This window comes from Diceros bicornis, chromosome 19 (genome assembly GCF_020826845.1).
Source record: "Diceros bicornis minor isolate mBicDic1 chromosome 19, mDicBic1.mat.cur, whole genome shotgun sequence".
NCBI classification, from domain to species: domain Eukaryota; kingdom Metazoa; phylum Chordata; class Mammalia; order Perissodactyla; family Rhinocerotidae; genus Diceros; species Diceros bicornis.
The window spans coordinates 45,832,687-45,856,078 of record NC_080758.1 but is presented as its reverse complement, the minus strand read 5'-3'; the positions used below and the strand labels follow the sequence as shown (position 1 = coordinate 45,856,078).

Genomic DNA, 23,392 nt, shown 5'->3' with positions numbered 1-23,392 from the left:
ATAATCACCATCTCCCATGCAGAACTAACTGAGGCCCTGTTTGAGAGACCCCTTAGGATCAGCACAGAGTGGGTGCTCGGGAAACGGGCATCCATTCACAGGCTGAGCATGCGCTGTGTGCTAAGTACTTTACACATTTAATTCCGTTGACTTTACGGCAATCTTTTCGGTTTGTACCATGAATTATCCCCACTTCACAGGGGAGAAAATTAAGGCTTTGAGAAGTTTAATGACTGGTCCAGGGTCCCACAGCCCATAGGTGTCCAAGTCAGGAGTTCTCTCCAGGTCTGCAGGACCCTGTCCACATCCCAAACCCTACCCAGAAGTGCTTTACGTTATAAAATGTGAATAGCCCTTATCTTCTGGTTGTCCCAATTACCCCGAGGCAAGGTAGCTACTCTGAATGCCCAGCAACTGAGGTAACAGAAGCTTAAATGAGCCCAGCCTGACTCTTGGGACCCCAGTCCTTTGCTCCTTCCAGAGGCGTCTATTCCAGTCTGCAGCTTGACCTCTTCCCTTTCTCTGCCCAGCGTCCCTGATCTGAACAGCATGGCAACTGGGTGAGCCTTGAGGTCCCAGTGCAGGCTCAGGGCTGGGGAGCCCAGGCTGGGCTCTGTGCACAAAAGCTTTGGCCGGGATGGACAAGCCACCGGGCTGGGCTCACATCCATTTTGTTCTGAGTCGGTTTCTAAAAAAGGCTGCTAATCTTTAATTCAGGGATTTTATTGTTCTATTATAGAAATTTCAGCTAAACCAATGGTTTAACACTATATAAAGAACCTCAGGAGCACCACTATGATAATCCAGAAATGTACTTATTTAAAGTTACTCCCCAAGGTGGAATGTGAACATCTAGGTCCCATAGATGGGACCTTAACCCAGGGTATGCAAACTGGAGGTGTGGCCACCTGCCCACTGGCCATGAGTCCCCCCCTAAGTAGAAGAAGCAATAGGCTTGGTGCCTGATGTCCTAGCGTGCGGTCTGTGGGTTAACTTGGACACGCCCTCCACACAGCCCTCAGCCACACTGCCCCAGATTGTTCCTCAGAGCCTGTTGAGAAAGGTCTGAGGCCTGGAAAAGCTGCCGTTAGCCTCTAGGGAGAGAAGCTAGGCCCTCCCTGGGCCTCACCATACCCCAAAGCTCCCGGAGTCCACCCCAGGCCTGGGAGTGTTCCGGTCAGGATCAGAGTGCTGCAAGGAGAGGTGGTCAGAGCCCCAGGGCCCTGCCCTGAGGCCCATGGTCAGCCCATGGGTCAGCCCTGTACCTCTGCCAGCCCAGGTGTCTTGAGAAGGAGAGAGGGAGTGGGTGGGAGAAGCGAGCGCTGGGCAACCAACTGAGCTCTAGAAGGCAAGATTAAACCCCCTGATAGGACGTGGCAGAAACGTTCCCACCTGACTCTTGTATACACACATTTTACAATATAGCTAGGGTGAAACTCCGTCCTGGTGTTTCTCAGGGGAAGAAATCCAGGGAAACCTAGAAGACTAGAAATCCTAGATAGCCAGGAAGAAACCCAGGGACCCCTAAAATGGAGTCTAAAAACGAATGCCTGTCCATGTGGCTCACAAAGAAAGCTGAAGGAATGAGAAACGTACAGTAAGACAGGGTTGGTGTCTTCAATTTGCCTGTGGGCTTGTTGAGGGGCAGGAGGAGAGGCTTCTGACCGGCTTGTAGGCCCAGCTATCTTCCCCTCGGCCAGATCCCAGGGCCAGCTTTCCAGAGCCGACCAGTGCACAGAGGTGGTCTCATGTGGTCTCCACCTTGCCTGCACCCTGGCATCACCAGGGAGCTTTCAAACCACTGATGGCTGGCTCCCGTCTCAGAAACTCGGGTAGCCTTGGCCTGGGGTGGGGCCTGGCTTGAAAACCTTCCTGCCGTGATTCCAATGAGCTAAGCCAGGGCTCCTCACACTTGAGTGCCCCCAACAAGCCCCTGGAAAGCTTGTGAAAACCACATGGCTGGGCCACTTCCCAGAGGTTCTGACCCAGTAGGTTGCAGGTGGTGCCCAGGAATGTGCATTTCTGACAAGCTCCCAGGGCTGCTGCTGCTGGGTCTGCCCCACTCTGAGAACCGCTGCCCTCGGCACCTGAGAGCACTCAGGTGAGGGCAGAGCAGTGACCCCCTGGCAACCCAGATTTGCAGATGTGACTTAAGGCCAACTCCACACACAAACTAGGTAAGGGGACACAGCCCAGCCTTGTGGCCAGAGGCGAGAGAGTCGGGAAATCCAAGTGTTGGACCTCACTCTACTGCCAACCAGAGGTGGACCCTGAAGATGGATGCCACTTCACGCCTCTTGACCTCAGGTTTGGCTTCATCAGTGAAATGAGACTATCTGTGGAACAAGATAATTTCTGAATGCGTAATTCAAGAAAAGAACCCTCCAGTCACCGAGAGCGCACTGCTGCTCCAGAAATGATTAAGGAGTGGGGGGCCAGGCAAGAGTGAACCCCCATAGGGCTAGAGACACAGCCAGGGCCACGTTTGCTCCTTGGCCACAAGGAATAAATGGCCATCACTGTCACAGGCCATGCGGGTGCAGCCAAGCAGTGCACTGGGGCCAAGAGGCGGCTGACCCTTGAGATGACCCCATGGCAAGTGTTCCCAGCCACCGCATTCCAATGCCCATGGCCTCCACACACACGTGAGACTGCTCACTGCTCCAGGGCTGTCTGCAGCGCAGCCCTGGGGAAGCTGTCTGCATGTGGCCCCGAGGCCAACCCTGCGTGGATGCTTCACCCTCTAACACGAAAGGGAAGCAATTCCAAGGTGTAAGGAAAACCATACAGGAGGTCTGGCCACCCAGATGCTCTAGAACAAGGGGTTAGTCCAGATCAGTAGTTTTCAAGCATTTTTAGGGGGCGAACATTTGCTCTTCTTCTTTTAAACAAATCCCTAACACATGGACAGACAGATGTTGAAGGTTTCTGATTGTGTGTCTATGTGTGGGGTGAGAGTGGGAGAGTGGGGTGCCTGAGTCACAGACCCCCAGCCCAGGAGTGATATTACAAATATTTAATATGGTACAGGTACCATCTGGGGGAAGGGTTAGGAAGAACAGAGAGGGAAGAGGGGATATCCTTCTTGCCTCAACCTCCTCTCCAAGCCACGGGAGACACCAGTCCCAGGGCCTAGAGCAGAGGCAGCAGCAAACATTCCTGTAAACGGTCAGAGAGGAAACAGTTTGGGCTTTGCAGGCCCTGTGTCTGTGTTGCAACTACTCAGCCCTGCCTTCGTAGAGCAAGAGCAGCCATAGACAATACATAAATGGATGTGTGGCCATGTTCCAATAAAACTTTATTTACAAGAACCATAAACAGGCCAGATTTGGTTGAGGCCACGGTTTGCTGAGCTCTGGCTTAAAGGAAAAGGGTTTGGAATCAATAATCCCTAAGCTTCTCTCCACATTTATGACTATGAATTCTCAATTCTCTAACTCGACTTGCCTTGGTGTCAGTCTAACTTATCTATCAACAATACAGTCACTCCTGGCCGTCAGGTTTTTTTGTTCCAAGGGCCAAACATGTTCTAACGAGCTAATGAATGTGCAAATGCTTTGAAAAGTCTAAATTCTCTTCAAATAAAGAGGCCCACAAAAGCATCTAAGAGCAGAGCTTATCATCCTTTACTTGTGTTTCAGGAAGATTCCAGGCAGCTTTCAGTGGGTTAGGCTGCCTGGGTTGCTTTTAAAGAACAGAGTTTTAAAGAATGCCCCAATAAAAAAGTCCTAAGGGATGTCGAAGCTAAAAGAAATGAATAGCATCTGGCCCTTTCCTCCCTGAGCTTGAGACTTTTAAACTCTTCCTTAGTGTGAAGTAAAAACTCCTGTACTCTCTATTTCATCCTGTTTGTCTACATAGTGGCCTCTTAGGCCAGAAAACGGCATTAATCAGAAATCTCCTAGTTAATCCCTCGATACGTCTCCTTCGCGCAGCTGTAAGAATGCTGCACTGTTGCTGAACTACACTAAATAACCTATCCATCCTTAAAACAATCTTCCTAATTCACAGCGTTCTCATGTGCCTCAGGTGGGAAACTCCCTGTAATGATCGCCATCAGTCGACCCTCCATTATGTTTCTGATAACAAAGATAACGTAGTCACAGTTTACTAACATGTACTACAGTTGAGGTTCCAGCTGTTTTACAAAGCTTACTTCACTTCATGATTGCCACAATTCTGTGAAGTGGGCATCTTCATCTGCATTTTATAGATGGTGGAAATGAGGGTCAAAGAATTTAGGAAACTCACCTGGCATCACATAGGTCAAAAGAGATGGAACTGGGATTTGGGATTTACTCTAGAACCCAAGCTCTTCCCACATTATTGCCAATGACTTCGTGCATATTCAAACATTTGTTATTTTTCCTAAGGTTCTTGTATTTACAAAGAAGAGACAATTGTGAAGAGGCAATTTGTGAAGAGGCACAACTAGGACAATTTCTATCTCATTCGCAACCCTCCGAAGGTAAAAATAATAAAGGTTAAACCAAGAGCTAAGCCAACCTCAGAAGATGTAAGTTTGGGTTACGATTTTTCTATAGAGGGAGTATACTGCTTTTGTAATAAGATAAGAATAAAGCAAAATTGAGGTTTGTTTTTCAAAAAGAAACAAGTTTGGGGGAAAATAATATAGCAGAGACTAGCTAGCTATTCACCAAATCTACTTTCCCTTCTTCCAGGGCATTCTGCTAAGATGCATGCTACAGCCTCCCCTGTGGTTAGAAGTTGTCATGTGACTGAGCCCTGACCAATGGCATGCGAGCAGGGGTGAGGGTCTAGTCCATCAAACTCAGCTAGGCACATCCTCCATGCTCCTTTCTCTCAAAGGAGAGAAGCACAGCCACCTCGGAAGCAAGTGTGAAGATGGGAAAGTCTTAAAATGGAAGTCTCCAGAGTCCATGGACCACCTCTTGCAAAAGGGCCACCCACAGACCAGAAGTTTACATGAGAAAGAAATAAATTTCTTTTGTGTTAAATCCCCAAATCTGGAGGACTTACCTGTTACAGCAGCTACTATTACCCTATCTCACTAATTCAGTAAAGAATTTGATACGAATTAAAGAGCAGATCACAATGAGTTTCTAATCTGTTCCACTTTAGCATGTTAACAGCTATTATGTGAATCATTATGAAAACCACATCTGCAGAGAGAAGGTAGTGAAAGTTATGAGCTGCTACAATAAAGTATAGATTTTAAGACTTTTAAAAAAAAATCTTAGTTCTTTCCTGGGTTCAAACCCAAGGAAACACTGAGGTGACTGAAATTTGTCATTCCTAATATTTTGGATATATTTGGATAAATAAAATATATTATTGGGGCAGGCCCAGTGGCGTAGCGGTTAAGTTCGCATGCTCCGCTTCAGCGGCCTGAGGTTCACAGGTTTGGATCCCAGGCACGGACCAATGCACTGCTTGTCGAGCCAGGCTGTGGCGGCGTCCCATATAAAGTAGAGGAAGATGGACACAGACGTTAGCCCAGGGCCAATCTTCCTCAGCAAAAAGAGGAGGATTGGCGACAGATGTAAGCTCAGGGCTAATCTTCCTTGCACACACAAAAATATGTACATACATTGTTAAAATTAACTTCACCTGGGGGCCGGGCCAGTGGCGCAAGCGGTTAAGTGTGCGCACTCTGCTGCGGCAGCCCGGGTTCACCAGTTCAGATCCCGGGCACGGACCGACGCACTGCTTGGCAAGCCATGCTGTGGCGGCATCCCATATAAAGTGGAGGAAGATGGGCACGGATGTTAGCCCAGGACCAGTCTTCCTCAGCAAAAAAAGAGGAGGATTGGCAGATGTTAGCACAGAGCTGATCTTCCTCAAAAAAAAAAATTAACTTCACCTGTTTCTTTTTACTTTTTCAATGTAGCTACTAGAAAGTTTAAAATTACATCTGTGGCTTGCACTGTATTTCTACGGGACAGTGCTGCTCTAGATCATGCAAATGCCGGATTTTCTATCGAATTATCAGTATGCATTGACTATCCATGTGTGGTAGTGGGCAGGCTCTACTCTGTTTCTGACAAGCCCTGTGACCTTGGGTAGGTTGTTCATCCCCTCTGGTCTCCTTTTTTTTATGTAAAAGAAAGTGACTTGGACCTTTTATGCTTTGTAGACTGGTCATGCCCAGCCCTGTGATTTTAAACCAGCTGACCCTGATGTTATGGTTTAAACTCAAAAACAGGAGGATCTCGACACTCTGTTCACCTGCACCCTGAACCAGCCTACCCTGCGTGCCAATCTGTATCTGGCCTCCAGTTCTTGTTCAAGGTCCACACTCACCCCTTGGACTTACCCCATACCACGTCTCTTGTACAGGCCTCTGGCTTCCCTCCTCTATTACGACTCATATTCAACTCTTAGAACATGTGGTTTCTGGGCATTCCAGTAAATGCCTGATCCAGCAAACACTCCTGGCACACCCCCTTAGGGTCAGGGCCCTGCCAGCCTCTCCTTGGTCCTGCAACACAGGCCCACGGTGTCTTCCCATCTCCAGAGAGCTTAGACCCAACTACGCCAGGCAGCAAGAAGGAGCTGAGCCCTTTATCAAAAGAAGCTCCGGCAACCTCAGAGTGGAGCCCATGCCAAGGCTATCGTTTTAAAGAGTTTCCTTCTTGCAAAGTTTATTTGAAAGAGGCACTCTGAGGAAAAGCTCATTTCCTTAAAATATCAAAGAGCTAAAAACCAAAAGATGATAGATTTTTCTGGAGGCAGACTGCAAAGTGTATAAATACAATTCTGCAAAGTATACAAATATTACAAAGAACTCATTTCTGCTACAGTTGTCCACTACCCTCAACATTACATTTAGCTAACTTACTTTTCTGTAGATCAAATTTATTCAAAGTTAAATTTCACTTAATAGGTCATCTGAGTAAACAGTTTCAAGTGTTATTTGCCAAAAAACAATATGTTTCCAGGCTCCAGATGAAATTGACAGTGTCAGGCTAAGAAAACAACCTTAAAAATTCACAGAGGGCATAACAATTGCAGAAAAATTGGAGCCCAGAGGTAAGTCTTTTTCATGCAGTTCTAGAGGTAAAAATTACAAATTTCCACCAAAACCACGTCTTTGAGGGGCAGGGGAAGAATGCCATTTTTTAAAAACAATCCAAAATGTATAAAGCAACATGTTTTTAAACTGGCAGCTGTCACACGAGGAATGTGCCATCTTAATGTTGCCACACCAACTACAGACAGCACTGCCACTTGATAACGGGCACCCTGCATCCTGCTCTTCCCCTGGGTGGGTGCTCTGGGGCCCTGGTTTTCAGAGAGGTAGAGAGGGAGGTGGAGGTGGGGAGGAAGAGGTGGAGGAGGAGAGGAAAAGGGAGAGAGTGTGAGGGGCAGAGGGAGTAGAGGGTTGAGGTATGACACGGAGTTTCACAAACACAAAGAAGTCATCAAGGGAAGTGGAACAATGGCATCTCGGGGTGAAAGTTTTTGTGAATCTCTATTCTTGAAATTTCTTGGAATTATTGGATTTGTTTAATGGAAGGGATATAAGGAATAAACCAGTTGCAGGTCTATTTCATAGGTGAGGAAATGGACATCTGAGAAGCAAACCAGCCCCACACCCAAACAGAGAATACAATCAGAAGAGAGGTCATTCCATTTCCAGTCTCTGAATCTACTCTACTTACTCTGATGGCATCTAAAGCCAGGGGTTCTGAACACAGTCTGAGAAGACCTGTGACATCACAAGTAGCACCAAGTGTACTTTATGACAAGAGCCAAATTAACTCCTGCCCGTGACTCTGGCACCATTACACACATGACCAAGGCACACGCTGGCACCCCAAACGCTCAGGTTCCTGTGTGAATAATCACCCCTCCAAGCAGAGAGGTAACCCTAATGCATGGTCATCTTTGTAAGTACACTAACGCTCTGCTGACAGCATCACTAATAGGAAGGAAGCTGGTCCAGAAACCATGTGGCTCACTTCCTAGCCCCTACATTTAAGATCTTTGAGAGCAGACGCCGCTACATTCAACCAGCAAAAGTAATATTCATTGCATGCAGGGCCGCTTTGACCTCTTAAGGGACACTGGGCAACGTTTTGTGAATGGACTCACCCTGGGCTCATGCAAGCTTGGTCCTCTCACCCTACAGTAAGTTAGAAGTAGAGAAGATGAATACTTTTAAATTTTAATTCTAAGTCAGGACCTTACGATTGCTTTGGCTCACAGCTTTCTTTCATAAAACATCTGTTTAGTGAAGTCTGAGAAGCAGACTTCCAACAGCATTCTGGAAAGAGCACCAAGGCAACTGGGAGTCCTGTGTGTCTGTGGCAATGTTTTGATCACCTTGTGGAAACAGAGGATTCCTCATAGGCGGTTGTGCTCATCACCAAGGCGAGATCTTCAAAGCTTCCTGTGCTTGAGGCTCTCTGTCCAGCTGGCTGACTGGCTGACTGCCCGGCCCTGGGCCACCTGAGGAAGCAGCCTGCTGACTGAACCAGACAGGCCATATCTGCCCATCCCCGCGAGCAGGGGCTGGAGCATGCAGCTCCATGACGCTCCTGTAACGGAGGGGTGGCCGCCCCCAGCAGACAGTGGGAAATTCATGAGCGAGCTCCTACTGTAGAGCTATCCTACACGGGGCACTAAGCTGTTCCTACTTTATTACTTCATTACCAATTTTCACAGCAGTCATGAAACGTCAGAATGATTATCTCGATTTCACAGAGAAGCAGAGAGATGCTTAGAGAACCTGACTATTTTGCCCAAAGCCCATAGCTTCTAAGCTAGGATTCAAACCCAGGTGAATGTGACCCCAAGACCCAGGTAAGAGACGGTGCTCTCAGATTTACACATCCACTCTATATCCTTGAGATGTCTGTAACTGAGCTGGAAAAACAAGAGATATGTCCAAAGACAAATGGAAGTTCTAGACCTGCCTGTCCAATACAGCTTTTGGCGATGAAGGAACTATTCTATGGTCTAGGCTGCCCAATACAGTAGCCACTAGCCACATGCAGCTATTAGGTATTTGACACGTGGCTAGTGCAACTGAGAATCTGAATTTTTAATTGGATTTAATTTGAATTAATTTGAATTTAAGTTGCAACTGAATGCCCATATTGAACAGCGTAATTGGAGACATGTCCAATTGTTTTGTACCAAAAACATTCAGAGAACAGAGTGGTCACAGCAGTCTGGGGTGCTCAAAGCAGTCTTCGTGAAGGACAGAGGCTCCAGGCGGACTCTCAGGGTGTTAGGATTTGAAGAGGACCCTTCCTGTCTCGGGCATGATCATCTTCCTTATAGAATCTGGTTCAGAGTCAAGGGCCCCAGAAGCCAAGCCCAGCCCCCAGAGTCCACAGACGAGGAAATCAAGAATGCCTCGCCAGGTCCTTCTTCTCAGCCAGCTCTCCACAGCATGACGAGCTTTCCTTTGCTCCTCCACAGTCCTCCTGAAGCCCTTCCTTTCCTCCCTCTCCCTGTGTCCTCGCTCCAACACCAGCGGGTGCTGGGCTTGTGCTCTTTTTACAAACCTGGACATCTTTTCCACCTCAGGTCTGAGTCATTTCCTCTCTTGCAATGGTTTTTAATGTGCTTTATTCTTCTATACCTGTCACTCTGAGAAAGGCATTTCCTGATACCTTGAGTGAGCAATGCCACTCACAGAGAGACGGCACCACCTCCCCCAAAACACAATCCCAACAACAGGGAATAGAAGCCCCCCATCACCACCGGCCCAATATCCCAGAGATGGTCATGGTATCGTGTCTGACTCCATTCTTTCCCACCAAAGGTGACACCTGGGCTCCCTAATACTGTATTTCCTGTCTTCTAACATCCTAGTCACCATCTGGCCACCAGTTGTAGCAAGATGTTGAAAACTATTTGGCTCTTAGACCAGCTCAGCACACAGGGTTCTTAGCACAGTGATGAGCCACACCATCCCTGCCGCTCCCTTACAGGCCAGGTCTCCATAACGCACCACTCTCAGAACACACGCGGCTCTGTCCACTCAGCGGGCACTCAGACTCATCACGCCCGTTTTCATTTCTAGCTCATGTCGCTGCCCATGGGCTTCATTACCTTTCCAGAGTGTTCCTTCAGAGCATTCAATAACAGCCACAGCAACCTTTGAATTCTCCAACTTGAGCAACAAAGATTACATAGGATTGTGCGGCTTTTTGTTTTTTGCAGGGGGGTGGGGGGGGCGGGCGGTAATCTATTTTTAATTCTTTCCAGCTCTGCTGGGGAGCTGATTGTTAGGATCCTCGGTATGGTGGAGAATGGCACTGCTACCCAACTTCTCATAAAAAAGCAGACACACAACTTCACAAAACACTGTCTATACTCAAAGGTCTCATGTTCTTTGGGCTGCAGTGATGATTATTTACGTTCTTCAAGGATGACACTAAAAATCAGACAGGCCTTTGGAAGTAGGATCCATATGCTGTCGAGCTCCTGGGCCCTTAAAGGGGCACACGTGAGGCCCAAGTTGCCACCAGGTAGGAAGGAAGTCCCAGAAAGCTGAGAAGTCCAAGCCAAGGTTGGCAAAGTGCGGCCCCAGACCTAACCCATCCCACAGACATCTTTGTACAGACTGTGAGCTAAGAATGGTTATTAAATGTTTAAAGCATTATAAAAAATTTTTTTCAATATACTATAGACATGGTACATGGCCTGCTAAGCCCCAAATATTTACTGTCTGGTCCTTCCCGGGACAAATTTGCCAACCTGTGGTCTGAATTAGCAGGGCCCTCCTCTGTCCAGAGGGTACCTGTTGTTTCCTGAGACTTAGTGAGCTGAGTCTTGATAATTCCTAGTCCCCTTGATTCCCTTTGTGTTTGTTTTCTCATTAAGTTAGTAATATTAGAGATAAAATGTTCTGTATCTCCCTGAGGAAAGGCACAATAGGTATCAAATACAACAGCTGATAAATGAATATTCACTCCTTCCAAGATCAACATCATAGGTGAGGATCTGGTTCAAACCCTGTGTCTTTACTGCAACAGAAACAAGCCTCCTGATTAAAAACCAGCCAGAGAGGATTCCAGTGAAGATGGCCACAGAACCTCCTCACCCATCTTGCTCCTGACTCCATTTCCCACTTGACAACACCAGTATCCACATTTGGTATCAGCACGGAATCAGGAGTGTCATTGACTTTGACTTACCTTTTCCCCAACTGCCCTAGAAAAAGAATACAGAGGTAGAAACACACCTGAATAGTCCCCTGGGATGTCACCTCTGTTTCTTAGACACCTGCCCTCAAAGTCCTTAACATCTCTCTGGGTTAGGACTCAAGGGTTTTCATGGCATCCAGCTCTTCCTTAGCTGTAACCAGAGAAAATGGCAGCCACTGCCCACGGCACGGCGGTCGCTGTTACCTGGCTCAGTGCAGTTCTTGCTGCTCCGGAGTCCTGCATCTTCTGAAGTCAGAGTGTCGTTCACCTGCATTAACTTCCTCCCCACCGTCCACTGTCTGTCCTCCCCTATGAGGTCCATGAAGTCGAGGTCTGGGGAGAAAAAGATGGCAACCACACATCACTAACAGCTGGGTTTTGGCCTTTACCAACCTGGGTGCCCAGTGCCCTAATCAGCCATCATTTGCTCAGCCCCAGCTAGACTCCCTTAGGGCTTACCATTGTAGTTCACTCATCCTGCCTCTAACTGCCTGTGGGCTTCCTCTGGCTGCTGATCCTACTGGGCCCAACGAGGCAGCCCTCAGCCAATGAATGGTAGAAGTAGTGTATAAAAACCTCACTGCTCCAGTGGGATGACTTGGAGGTGTGTACAGTAGTCTCCCTTATCCACAGTTTCACTTTTCATGGTTTCAGTTACTCACAGTTAACCGTGGTCCAAAAATATTAAATGGAAAATTCCAAAAACAAACAATTCATAAGTTTTAAATTTTGCGCTGCTCTGAGTATTGTGATGAATCTTGCGCCGTCCCACCTGGGATGTGAATCATCCCTTTGTCCAGCATACCCATGCTGTATGTGCTCCCCATCCATTAGTCAGCAGCCATCTCTGTTATCAATCAACTGTTATCAATCAACTGCAGTGCTTTAAAATAAGGGTTCAGTTAACCCTTATTTTACTTAATAATGGCCCCAAAGCTCAAGAGTGGTGATTGCTGGCAATTCAGATATGCCAAAGAGAAGTTATCGTTGTTAATCTCTTACTGCACCTAATTTATAAATTAATCTTTATCATAAGTATGTATGTACAGGAAAAAATATAGTATATATAGGGTTCTGTACTATCCATGGCTTCAGGTATCCACTGAGAGTCTTGGAAGGTATCCCCCGCAGATAAGGGGGCTAAACTGGATTCCAGAGTTTTCCAAATCTCAGCTCACCAAATCAAACTGGGATGATGCTCCAGTTGTTTACAGTGTAACTCTCCCATGAAGCACACTTTATTGGCTACTGTCCTTCCCTGTCTTAATTCTCCGCTCCCAATAACATGCAAAGAAATGTTTAACAATAAACTCTCTGGGGGAATATGTCCCGGTCCGTAGCCGTTGGCCAATTTCCGTGGTGCAAATATTACCATTATGGCCAATTTTAAGCTACCAATATGACCTCACTGAACATGGATTAAGGAAGAGATGGGCACAAGTAGGTCCACTAGGTCAGTGTGACTGGCTCCAGCTCACCAGCATCTACTTCTGTACCAGTATGTCCTTGAACCCAAATAAACAATCTGCAATTGAAGACATGTTCAGGACCTGCCTCCAGGGGTTAGCCAAGCTAAGACAACATTTCAACATCCCCAAAACCTAGGCCAGTGAACACCACATAGCAAGATTTCGATCAACAAGATGAAGGCATGAACAAGGAAAGAGTAAACCACTGAATGCTCATCGGGGGATGAGCATATAACAGTGTTGAGGTCTCCAGCTGAGACGGCTGTGGGGATGAAGTGCCAGGAGAAAGAAGAGAGACTGAAGAGCATATCGGAGGGGTGACTGTGGTACGTTCAGTCAAAAACATGTTGGGTTTGAAGTGTCCATGGAGCATCAAAAGGGAGTTGCACTGCCTGTGTAATGTCGGGGGGATCCCTTGGGGGAGAGAGCTAAGCTACAGAGAGCGTCTGGAGAGTCATAAGCGAACAGGGAAGGGTATGAGACATGTATGGATGGCGTCTCCCGGAGCGGGAGGGGAGGTGGCTAAAGAGAAGGGAATCGAAGACATAATCGTGGGGAACTCGACATGCCTTCAGAGAACAAATAGAGCAAAAAATTCAGCAAAGGATCATGGAAGGGAGAAAAAAAGCAGGGCAAATGATGTCACAGATGGTGAGCAGAAAGAGAATTTCAAAAAAGAAAAAGTGACCAATAGCCTTCACCACCATGGATAAATCAAGTAAGACAAAGGCAAAGAAAGGACAGATGGACATCATGGGGTGACTGGTAGATGGGAATAGCAAGCAAAGATGGCTCTTTCTAGTGGCTTGGCATCACAGGAAGATGTGACACAAGGCCATGGCTACCTCTTGATTGTCCAGAGTTGCTGTGGTCAGAAAATGGATCTAAACACATGACAAGGGCCTAATTCGTGGAACCAGTGGCCTCCACAAAAGGCCAAATCACCCACCCAGCCACATCAATGTGGTGTTCTGAAATGGTCAATGATGAGCTGAAGGTCAATCATTCCCATTCTGAAGGTCATCATACCCATTCCTCTACTTCCATGGTGATTCACAGTTTCCCAAATGATTTCATCTTCATTATTGAATCTGAACTTCATGACACCACTCAGGAAAAAAAGAGGGAGCACGAGCATTGTCTGCTTTGTCCACTGTTGTCTCTCTACCACCTAATCACTGCTAGCTCACAGAAGACGCTCAGTAAGTACATATCAAAATAATTATTCCCACTTCGTTGATGAATAAAGTGAGACTAATGGAAATTTCTGGAAATCACAATGCTTGTCAAGGGCATCTCACCAGTAATATCAGCAGCTCATGGATTAAGGTCTTCCTCAGTCAAATGGAACCTGCTCTCAGATGTAAAATTATCAAGATATCTAATCACAACTTATGCATATTAGCCAGGACAGCCCCTATGTTTATTTCCCCCCCAAAAAAATATAGAATGTGGAGCCTAACTAGAATAAACAATAACTTCAGACTCTGAAATATAAAAACCTACATGGTAGCACATATATTGTTTAGCCAAAATTGTGAGGACAGTCAGTGGCCTTAAAATCCAACAAGCAGCCCTAACATGTGAATATAACACTATATTATCATAAATGATCTAAAAGTGTAGAAAAAGACATCTCATTTGTCTCAGGCTGGGTTTCTGCAGAAGCAGCCCCTGATATGAGGATTTGCGCACAAGTGGTTTATATGGGAAGGGGTGGGGGGTGATGCCAGGAAGCACCTGTAGGGGGAATAGGGAAATGGGACAGGGAAAGGGAGCCAGCCAATAGAGGGTGTGTTTCAAGCCAGTTGCCAAAATGAGTAAACCAGAGCTTGATCCCTCTGGAAAGCTATGGGGGCCAGTGTAGACATGTATCTCAGGCACCCAAGGGGTGAGAGAGCTCGGGTATTTATCCACCTACTCCTGGTCTGCCACTGGTCGAAGGCTATTCCCAGGCAATGTTAATTCCTTGGCGCTTCCAACCTGCCACGTGGGTGTCCAATGTGGGCTCTGGTGCCCAGAAAAAGGCCTGAGACAATGAGATGTAGGTGCTAAAAGTTGGACAGTGCCAGTGCACACTGAAGGGGTAAGCAGAGAGTGATGTAGGCAGGACACCAACGGCATCTGCCAGCCTGCATGGGATCCAGAGATAGAGTTGTACTATGGACCGAAAGATTGGCCATTCTGCTGTTCTTATAAGCTGGGTCAAAGAGAAGTACTTTGTGGTACTGCAATCCTAATGCTCAGGAAGACTCCAAAGATCTGCAAAGAAGCAACTGTGTCCCTTCCATTGACTTCCAAAGTTCTTTCTTAGGCCAAGTTTCCATGATTCTGTAATTCTGAGAGAAAAGCTAATACCAATTAAGAGAGGTAAAAATAAAGCCAGCTATTGTAGCAGAAAATTAGAGGATTTTTTTAACATAATGATTCAATATCTTCAAGAATTAGAGATTAGTAAGGCAGCACCTCTGGATTCCAAAACCTACAAACTTTTATCTCAACAAAAATATATTTGACCACTGACCACTAATTATACTAATGCAGAGACCAGAGTCTGAGAAAGTAAGAATGATGAAAGTAAAGCACTGCATTCCCTTACTTCCCACTGAGAACCAAGTGTAACAACGTTATACCCCATTTCATTTGCCCTCACAAAATTCCTGGTGAGGTAGGAAGGGACAGTTGGGTCTAGGGTCAACCTACCTTTGGAGTAAATAAGTCAGAGTAGAAGTGATTTGCCTAAAATCAGAGCCAATCCATGACCACATCAACTACCATTTAATTGTCATCACAGCTTCCATTTACTGAGGGTCTATTGTGTGTGAAGAACTTTCCATTCTTCACCATGTTTCATCTTAACAACAGTCTTATTTTGAACTATTAGCTCCATTTGCAAATAAAGAAACCGAAGCACAAAGAGGTTGAAAGACTTGCCCAAGGTCATATAGAGAGCAAAGAGGGGCAGAATGCGGATTTGAACCCAGGTCTGGTGACCCCCAAAGGCCACATTCTTGGTGGAGCCCTGGAGAGGATGAAATCTATCTGGTTGCATTATTCAACTATAGTCAGGCAGATGAACAATGCAGTCTGCACCTTACAATAGGTGAGGGGTAAAGACAGTCTCACTGGACCTATTTCTAAGAAGGCTGTTTCCCCAGAAACTATTAGGAACAGTGGTGGGGCACGAGCATCATCCCATGAAAGCATCACAAACAAAAAAAGATAATGGTTCTAAAATCCCACTGGATGCATGACGCTCAGCTCAGCGTGGATTTCTTAGAGACTAAGCTGGTCCCATTGGTCATGACATGAAGGGTTATATTCTTGGATTTACGGAGGAGGTGCAGAAGGTGGCAAAGGAGTCTTGAAGAGGTGCCTATACTTGGTGTTTTCACTGCTCTCCCTTCACTCATATCCCAGCTTCCTTGGACTTCTCTGCTACAGCAGAGGCTGCTCCGCGAAGCTACACTTGAGCAATGTCAACAAAAACACTTGGCCCCTGACCACTGCATTCTTGGCTCCTCATCTGCCGGGCCCTGGAAGTTGCATGTTGGCCTAATTAGTCAGTGGAGGGGGTGGGGGGCATGAAGAGGGAGGCAGCAGGCTCACATGTCACATGCCCCCAGCTGAGGCAGAGTGTGTGACAGCAGGCTCTGAGACAGGGGACAGCAGTGGGCCATGGAGATAGTGCAGGGTGCCTGCTGGAAGGGGAAGAAGTTCTCAACAGAGACTCAAGCCACACGCACTAAGGAAGGAAAGAAAGTGGAGGCTGGGTGCCAAGTTTCCATTACAGAGCTGTGTGCTCACCCTCTCCTACTCTACTGCTTTCTTTCCCTCTCTCTCTCTCTCCCCCCGGCCCTCTCTTTCCCTCTTTCTCTCTCTCTCTACCCTCCTCCCCTTCTTCCTCCCTGTGACTGGCTCTTGAAAAGCCCAAGGATTTCTGACACCGATAATGGATTTTCTTGGGTGCCCCAGGTCCCAGCCTTCACCCTAAGACTAACACACTTTCCCCTGTGTGCACCCCTGTCCCACAGGGCTTCCACCCTTCCCAAGTACTGGTCCCAGGCCCAGCGGAGAGGTGGTGCTATCTGCTCTCTGAGGAGGGGATTAACTCCTTCAGACATGTGGCCAGGCAGCAGTGGGTGGGTTTACGGGAACGTAATCACAAGTATCTTGCGTGCCCCTTGCCTCTGTGCCAAGCAGCCTTCCTACACCATCTCACTCCACGCCCTCACAGGGAGTTTTGACCATCTTACTGATGTTGCTGATGGGGTTAAGTGTCCGAGCCTGGACTCAACCCCAGACCTGACTCCAAAGCCCAGGTATGCGCATCCCACCTTGTCCCAGAGCTCTGGGAGCCCAGGGGAAGTGGCCTCATGGGTCAGCAGGCTCCCTTTGAGAGGTCGTGTTAACTCTCCCCTCCCTGAGAACTGGAATATTGCATTTCTTCTTGAAAACTGGAACGAAGAGAGTCACCATTCTGAAACACCCCAAGAATCAGGGCAACAGCCCCCCATTTGCAGATGAGGAAACTGAGTCTTGGAATGTCTCAATCAACACTGAAGAAAGAGTGTCCAAAACCTCAGTTAACAGAACAGGAGACAGAGCCAATGGCCGCAGTGACTGACTCTGGCTCTCCAGGCTGGCTCAGCGCTCCTCACCAAGGCTATAAATACCCCACCCGCAGTTTACACAGCTGTCTCCACTCTGTGCGCCCCGGGTCTTCACCCCGGGGTCGGAGGTTGGGTTTGCATAAGCCCACAGCCAGCAGACCGCCTTCTGCAGACTCAGTGAGCAGGGGCGAAGCTGTCCCTCAGCACTGCTCTCCAAATGGCCCCCTTCCTGACCCCACCCCTAGGGTCTCACGAGGGTGAGCCTAGTGGTTCTCACCCTCTGTGGGTCAAGAGGGAGAGCACTGGAGGCGCTGGCTTTCTGCATGTGGATTTTCACATGGATTTTCCAGCTGGAAGAAGAGCATGTCTCTGCACTGTTCTTGGTCCTTGGAAAGGAGCACAAACTGTGGGGAGGTTGCGAGCTCTCCAAACCCGCCAGGAAAGGAAGAAGCCCTCCGGGCTGTGCACTGGTTCCCCTCCATTGCCGTAAAGCTTCTAGAAAGACAGAGAAGGGCAGATCCAGAGAACTCGGAGCTGCGGAGAGGCCACGCACCCCACATAGCTTCTCTCTCTCGCCGTTTACACACCCTGCGCAGTGGGCGGGGGACTCTGAGAACCCAGGGTGCTGGGTCAAGTTCTCCCTCGCATGCACTGCAACTAAGACACGGCAATCACAGGCAGCACCGTTCACGCTGAATTTAAACCTATCTCAGGATCAAGGCACAACACCTCTACTTCAAGAGGAAAACCTTTTTGAAAGTAGAGATTTTTAGGTTCATCTGATGGGCCTCCCTTTCACTCAGAGGGGAAGAGGGATACTCCCAGCCACCTGCCCACTGAAGCAGGCACGTCCGCTGACGCCCTGTCTTCTGGAGGCCTCCTGCACAGGGTGGTCGGTTAGCAGCATGGGTATCTCCTGGGGCCGGTTAGAAATGCAGGCTCTCAGGCCGGTGGAGCTGGAATCTGCACAAGGCACACTGGAGTCTGAGCTGCTGCTCCCAGGCCCTGAGGGGCAGCTCTCCCGGCGTGACACGCAAAAGGAGACTGCGAGACGTAGGGAATGGCGCCTGCCCATGGCTGCTGGGCTGAGGGGCATGGGCAAGCAGGGGCCTCAGATGGAGAAAAGAAGGGTGAAGCACACAGTGGGCTGCTGGGCTCCAGGCTCTGCTGCGGGACGTGTGGTGTTCAGTCGTGTCCTGCATCCAGGGAGACTGGCCGCATTACCAGCCCCCCTGCAAACTCACCCATGGGAGGAGAACAAAGAGGCTGGGCTATGGTTCTACTCCCCGCCCAAATCCCCGCCTTCCCTTCTCTCCTGACACCCACCCCTGCACAGCCAGAAGAGGCTGGGCGTGGGAAGGGACAGGCTGGCCAAACCCCTGCAAGAGTGGCCTTGGAAACAAGCCACTGCCCAAAGCACCCTGCCCAAAGGCAGGAGCCAACAGTCCAAGCTGACCCCAAATGCAGATTCTGCCATAGCTGTCGGGCAAAACAAGGCACGTCTAGATGTGAGACTGAGGGAAAGGTGAGGGCGCCCACATAGCACCCCCCGCTGCTTCCAAAGGGAAGTTCCTCCTCCAGGCAGCCTTCCCCTACCCTCCAGAATTCCCCTCATCACAGGCTCCAGAGAAGGAGCTACTTCTCCTTCAGAGCACATATCACAGACAGAATCACAACCTGTCGTTCCTGGATCACTCCTGCTTGTGTTTTTCTCTGTGCTGTGTCTCAGTGGCCTGAAACTCGGTGGATGCTCGATAGTCATAGTGTCAGAGCATTTCACTAGAGCCCCCACCTAGGTGGGACTGGGTAGTAATCACAGGATCCCCAAGAGAAGAGGGAAGAGCTGAATCTCCAGGAAAGACCCCCTACATCACCCCTAAGGTGTCATGCCCTTGACTAGGGGGTTATGTTTACACAACAGGCCTGGAAATTTTAGCAGCAAACCTGAACCAGAATCCAGGTTTTCTGGGTCCATGGACAAAACTGTTTACTTTACAGTCTTCCTACTTAAAGCATGGTCCCTGGACCAGCCACATCAGCATCACCTGGGAGCTTCTTAGAAACGCAGAATCTGGGGCCCATCTCAGACCTACTGCCTGAGACTCTGCATTTTCACAGATTACTCGTGCACACTGAAGTTCGAGAAGCTCTGCTACACCACACTTTACTACTTTATTCCTAATTCGTTCACAGACATTGTCGTGTGCCTTCAAAGTTCCCAGGACAGTGCTCAGCTTGATCTCTCCATCTCTGAAGTCCGAAATGCAGGGACCCCTCAATGCTGCCAGGGACCAGAAAGGCCCCCCACTGAGCACCACCCAAGCCCCTGCCAGAGCTGGTGCTCCAGCATCCACAGTGCCGTCCGGCCGCCCTGACACATTCCTCCCGTATCTGCCTCGCCAGCTCCCTGTTCAGATTCCTTTGAAAGGCTTGAGAAGATCAGGTGCCAGCAGCCTGGTTTCAGAGCTTTCTCTTTTCAAAACAGTCTCATCTTTTCTAATGACCCCGGGAGAGCTCCCCACCTCAGGGCCCGTCTTCCTCCTGTTCTAGAGACACGTCAGGACCCAAGTCAGCCCCAGGACTCTGCAGTGCTTCTCTGGCTCCCTCCCCTTGCCCTCCGCTGCACCTGAAAGGCTCTCCTGCAAACTTCCTGCCCCTTGATGTCCTTTCCCAGATTTCACAATCTGTGGTTCAAAAGTTCAAAGTTCAGGCCTTCCCATGGAGGTCTCTCCCAACTGGTCCCATTTGAGAGGGCAAGAGGACCCCTCTCCTCTCTCTCCTCTCTTCTAGACTCTACTCTCCATCAGTTTCTCTCTCTCTCTCTCTCTCTCTCTCTCTCACACACACACACACACACACACAATATCCAACACGGGATTTCTTCTGAAACTTGACCGTGCATGCCTATCACCACCACCTAGGGACCTTGTTAGAATGCAGATTCTGATTAAGTAGGCCTGGAGCAGGCTGGGAGATTCGTACTTCTAACAAGTTCCCAGTGGATGCCTGTGCTGCTGATCCAAGCAGCACTCTGAGAAACGAGGCTCCATTACACACTTTTAGATGAAAGCACGCATGAATAAAAGGGTCTGAGTCGCCACATGCAAATGTGAGCCCCAGCTGGGCTGTGCTTCAGAGAGGAAACTTCAAGTATCCCAGGCAATGCCTTCTGCAGTAGCTCCAAGCAATCCCAGAGACTCCCACCAGGTGGGAAACGCCAGCCCCAGTGGAAGTGAAGAGGATGGTGCTCTGACTGGTTGTGGGTTCCGTCCAGCAGGAGAAAGAGGATGAAGGTGAGAGAGACTTTCTTCTCTTCATGCACTAACTCTGCAGACCTACAGTTAACCCCACGTCAAAGGCAGGTACCTCCTGAATCTCTCCGATTATTATACAGCACTCAGGAGCAAATACTAAAATCGTGTGCCCACTGCACCTGATAGGGATTGAAATGAACCACGTTTCTCAGGCAGCAGGGCCCAACACCCCACCTGCTCCTATTATCCCACATGCACAAAGACAGGAAAGGAAGCAAATTCAGCTCAAAATCCTGTGTTGGTGGCTATGTAAGGGGTCTCACAACAAAGACAGCTTTCAGGGGTGATGAGGATGGATAGAAGGGGTAAGTAGGGAGGAAAAGGGGGGCATATGACAATAGGTGTACCCACAATTCAATGGGTGTAATGTGGATCCCTGCCTCCAAAACTGAAATCACCTTTCAGATAGGGGAACTCTGGGAAATTAAATGGAGACATACTCCTTCAAGCTCCCGAAATGCTCCCAGGATAATTTTCCACATTTTAAAAGGCAGAAAACCCCAAATACCACTGTGGTCCATCTAGATCTATGCCATCCAAAAGAACTTTCTGCAATGATGGGAATGTCCTAGATTGGCTCTGTCCAATATGGTAGCCACCAGCCACATATGGCTATTATTCACTTTAAATGTGGCTACTGCAACTGGGAAATCGAATTTCTGATTTTATTTCATTTTAATTAATGTAAATTTAAATTTAAATAGCCACATGTGGCTTGTGACTAGACTAAGGGTTGGCCTTATCTCATAAGTAGGATGTCCCTGTTCCAAGGTCAAGAACCAAGGCAGAACCCCAATTCTGTCAGCACACTGCAGTGACAAGGGGAGACAGAGGAAAAGGCAATGGCCTTGAGATGGAGGTGATCCTACATTCTGATAAGACGAGGAAGAAGATGGGCTTGCCTGGTTTTTGTTCTCTTTTGGCCTCCTTCTTTGTCTGAGAAGAAGGAAGACAACCAACAGCACTGGTGGAGGAGAATGGAAAGGGTCATCCATACTAAAACCCAGCCCCAAGCCCTCTTACACAAAGAGGTATAGTGATCTTACTCTGAGGCACAGAAGCATCCCCCAATCAGGATTTAAAGCAAAAACAGCTCAAGTTGATCAAGAAATCACGTGAGATCCATATGGGAAGGTAGCAGGGCTTATGGTCATAGGAATCCACCATCTTGGCATTTGGTGACTTGGGATTCTAGCACCAGATCTGTCACTAGCTTTGGGCTGCTGGAGAAGTTGAATCACTTTATCTCAGTTGCTGCATGTGAAAACTGAAAGGCATGCATGATCCAACCTCTAAGATTGATGCTTGAGCTTGGATTTTCAGTCTTTTTTTAATATACAATACAGATGTACACTGATTATCTTTTGGAAAATAATTTTTAAAAATTGTTAAACTTAAAGATGAATTATATATTTCTCTTATAAAAAGACAACTGCTACAAACATGTTAACCTTTTCCGAGAAGACATGTGGCCACCAGCTAATTATGCACCTAGCAGATATTTACACACACACACACACACACACACACACACACACCCTTCAAGGTGACATTTTAACACTCAGGTGAAAAAGCAGCTACTTTCCTAGAGAAATTCATTCTATGGAAAGAGCATTTTGAAAACAAGTATCAAAAACTTATGTTGCCTCCCCAAAATGATAAAAATCGGTAGAGTCTAAAACACTTACATTTCCTACCTTAAAACTTGGAAGAATTATGTAACCTGATTAAAAATATTCCACACAAAGAGTTTCAATAAGTTTTGAACCCATTTATTAAAAATATGTAAATACAACAACTTCTGAAAAGTAGCATGATTAATCAATTGAAACCAGGAAAAATAGGAAAATGTTAACAAAAGTCTTGCATAATTAGTGGATGAAAGTGAAAAATTAACATCTTGATTTAGTAGGTATAGCCTACGATGCTTTTCTTCCATCTGGATCTACATATCTTGGTGAATTATCTATTTTAAGTAGGACAGCCATTAAGCGTCAATATTAAACTGAACCTTAAATTAAATTAAAATAAATAGAACTTCAATTAGCTGTATTTCAAAGTATAGAACTAACATTTTCAAAAATGATTTAAGTATATTCAGTCATGTTGTCCTCAATAAAACAGTACTCATAGAACATAATAATGTTAATAATTATAATACTTTAGTAAAACTGCAATGTTTTATTCTATTAACAAATAAAATAATTATTTTTAAAGGGTTTATTTCATCTTTATTTTCTTCCCCTTAAGTTTATGTTTCTTGGTATATAAAAATCAGGGGTGGATCCAGGTTTTGTGGGGCCTGAAGCTTATGTAATGTTGGGATCCTTTTTAAACAGAAAAATTTACAAATACAAAATTAGATACAAACTTAACTAGAATACAGGCATATACATAATAGTATTACAGTATTAATTATACATAATTTTTAAATAAATATACATTCGTAAGAACGGTTTGGAGATCACAGCTTCAGATGACACGTTCCATTCCAGCTACACATTTCTCATTTCCTCGGCTAGACTGTAAGCTACCTGAGGACAGCAATCTTTTCTCACTGGCCCCCAGTACATGCATAGAGGAGGGATTCAATAAATCTCCACTGGGAAATGATTTTGTTTTAAAACTACACCAGAGTTTGGTGCCTGCACTCCTCCCTCCCAGCATCCTTTCTGTCTTAATTTGAATCAACCTCAGACTTGCATGTGGGGAGTGACCCCTCTCCCACCCGAGTCTACCTGGTCTGGGTGGAGCTCCACTCACTCACTACAGGCCTAGCCAATCAAAGCCCCACATTCTGCAGGCCATGATGATTGGTTCTGAGCTGTGCCGTAACTGAGCCAAGCCAA

General features: G+C 47.3%; 1 protein-coding gene across 1 annotated transcript in view; it reads right to left on the bottom strand.

Moving 5' to 3' along the window:
* Nucleotides 1-23,392, bottom strand: part of SLC24A3 (solute carrier family 24 member 3) — a 476,071-nt gene that overhangs the window by 399,952 nt on the left and 52,727 nt on the right. The window contains exon 2 of the mRNA XM_058563309.1: nucleotides 11,352-11,480. Coding sequence (XP_058419292.1) covers nucleotides 11,352-11,480 — 129 coding nt within the window. The remainder of the gene's footprint in view (nucleotides 1-11,351; nucleotides 11,481-23,392) is intronic.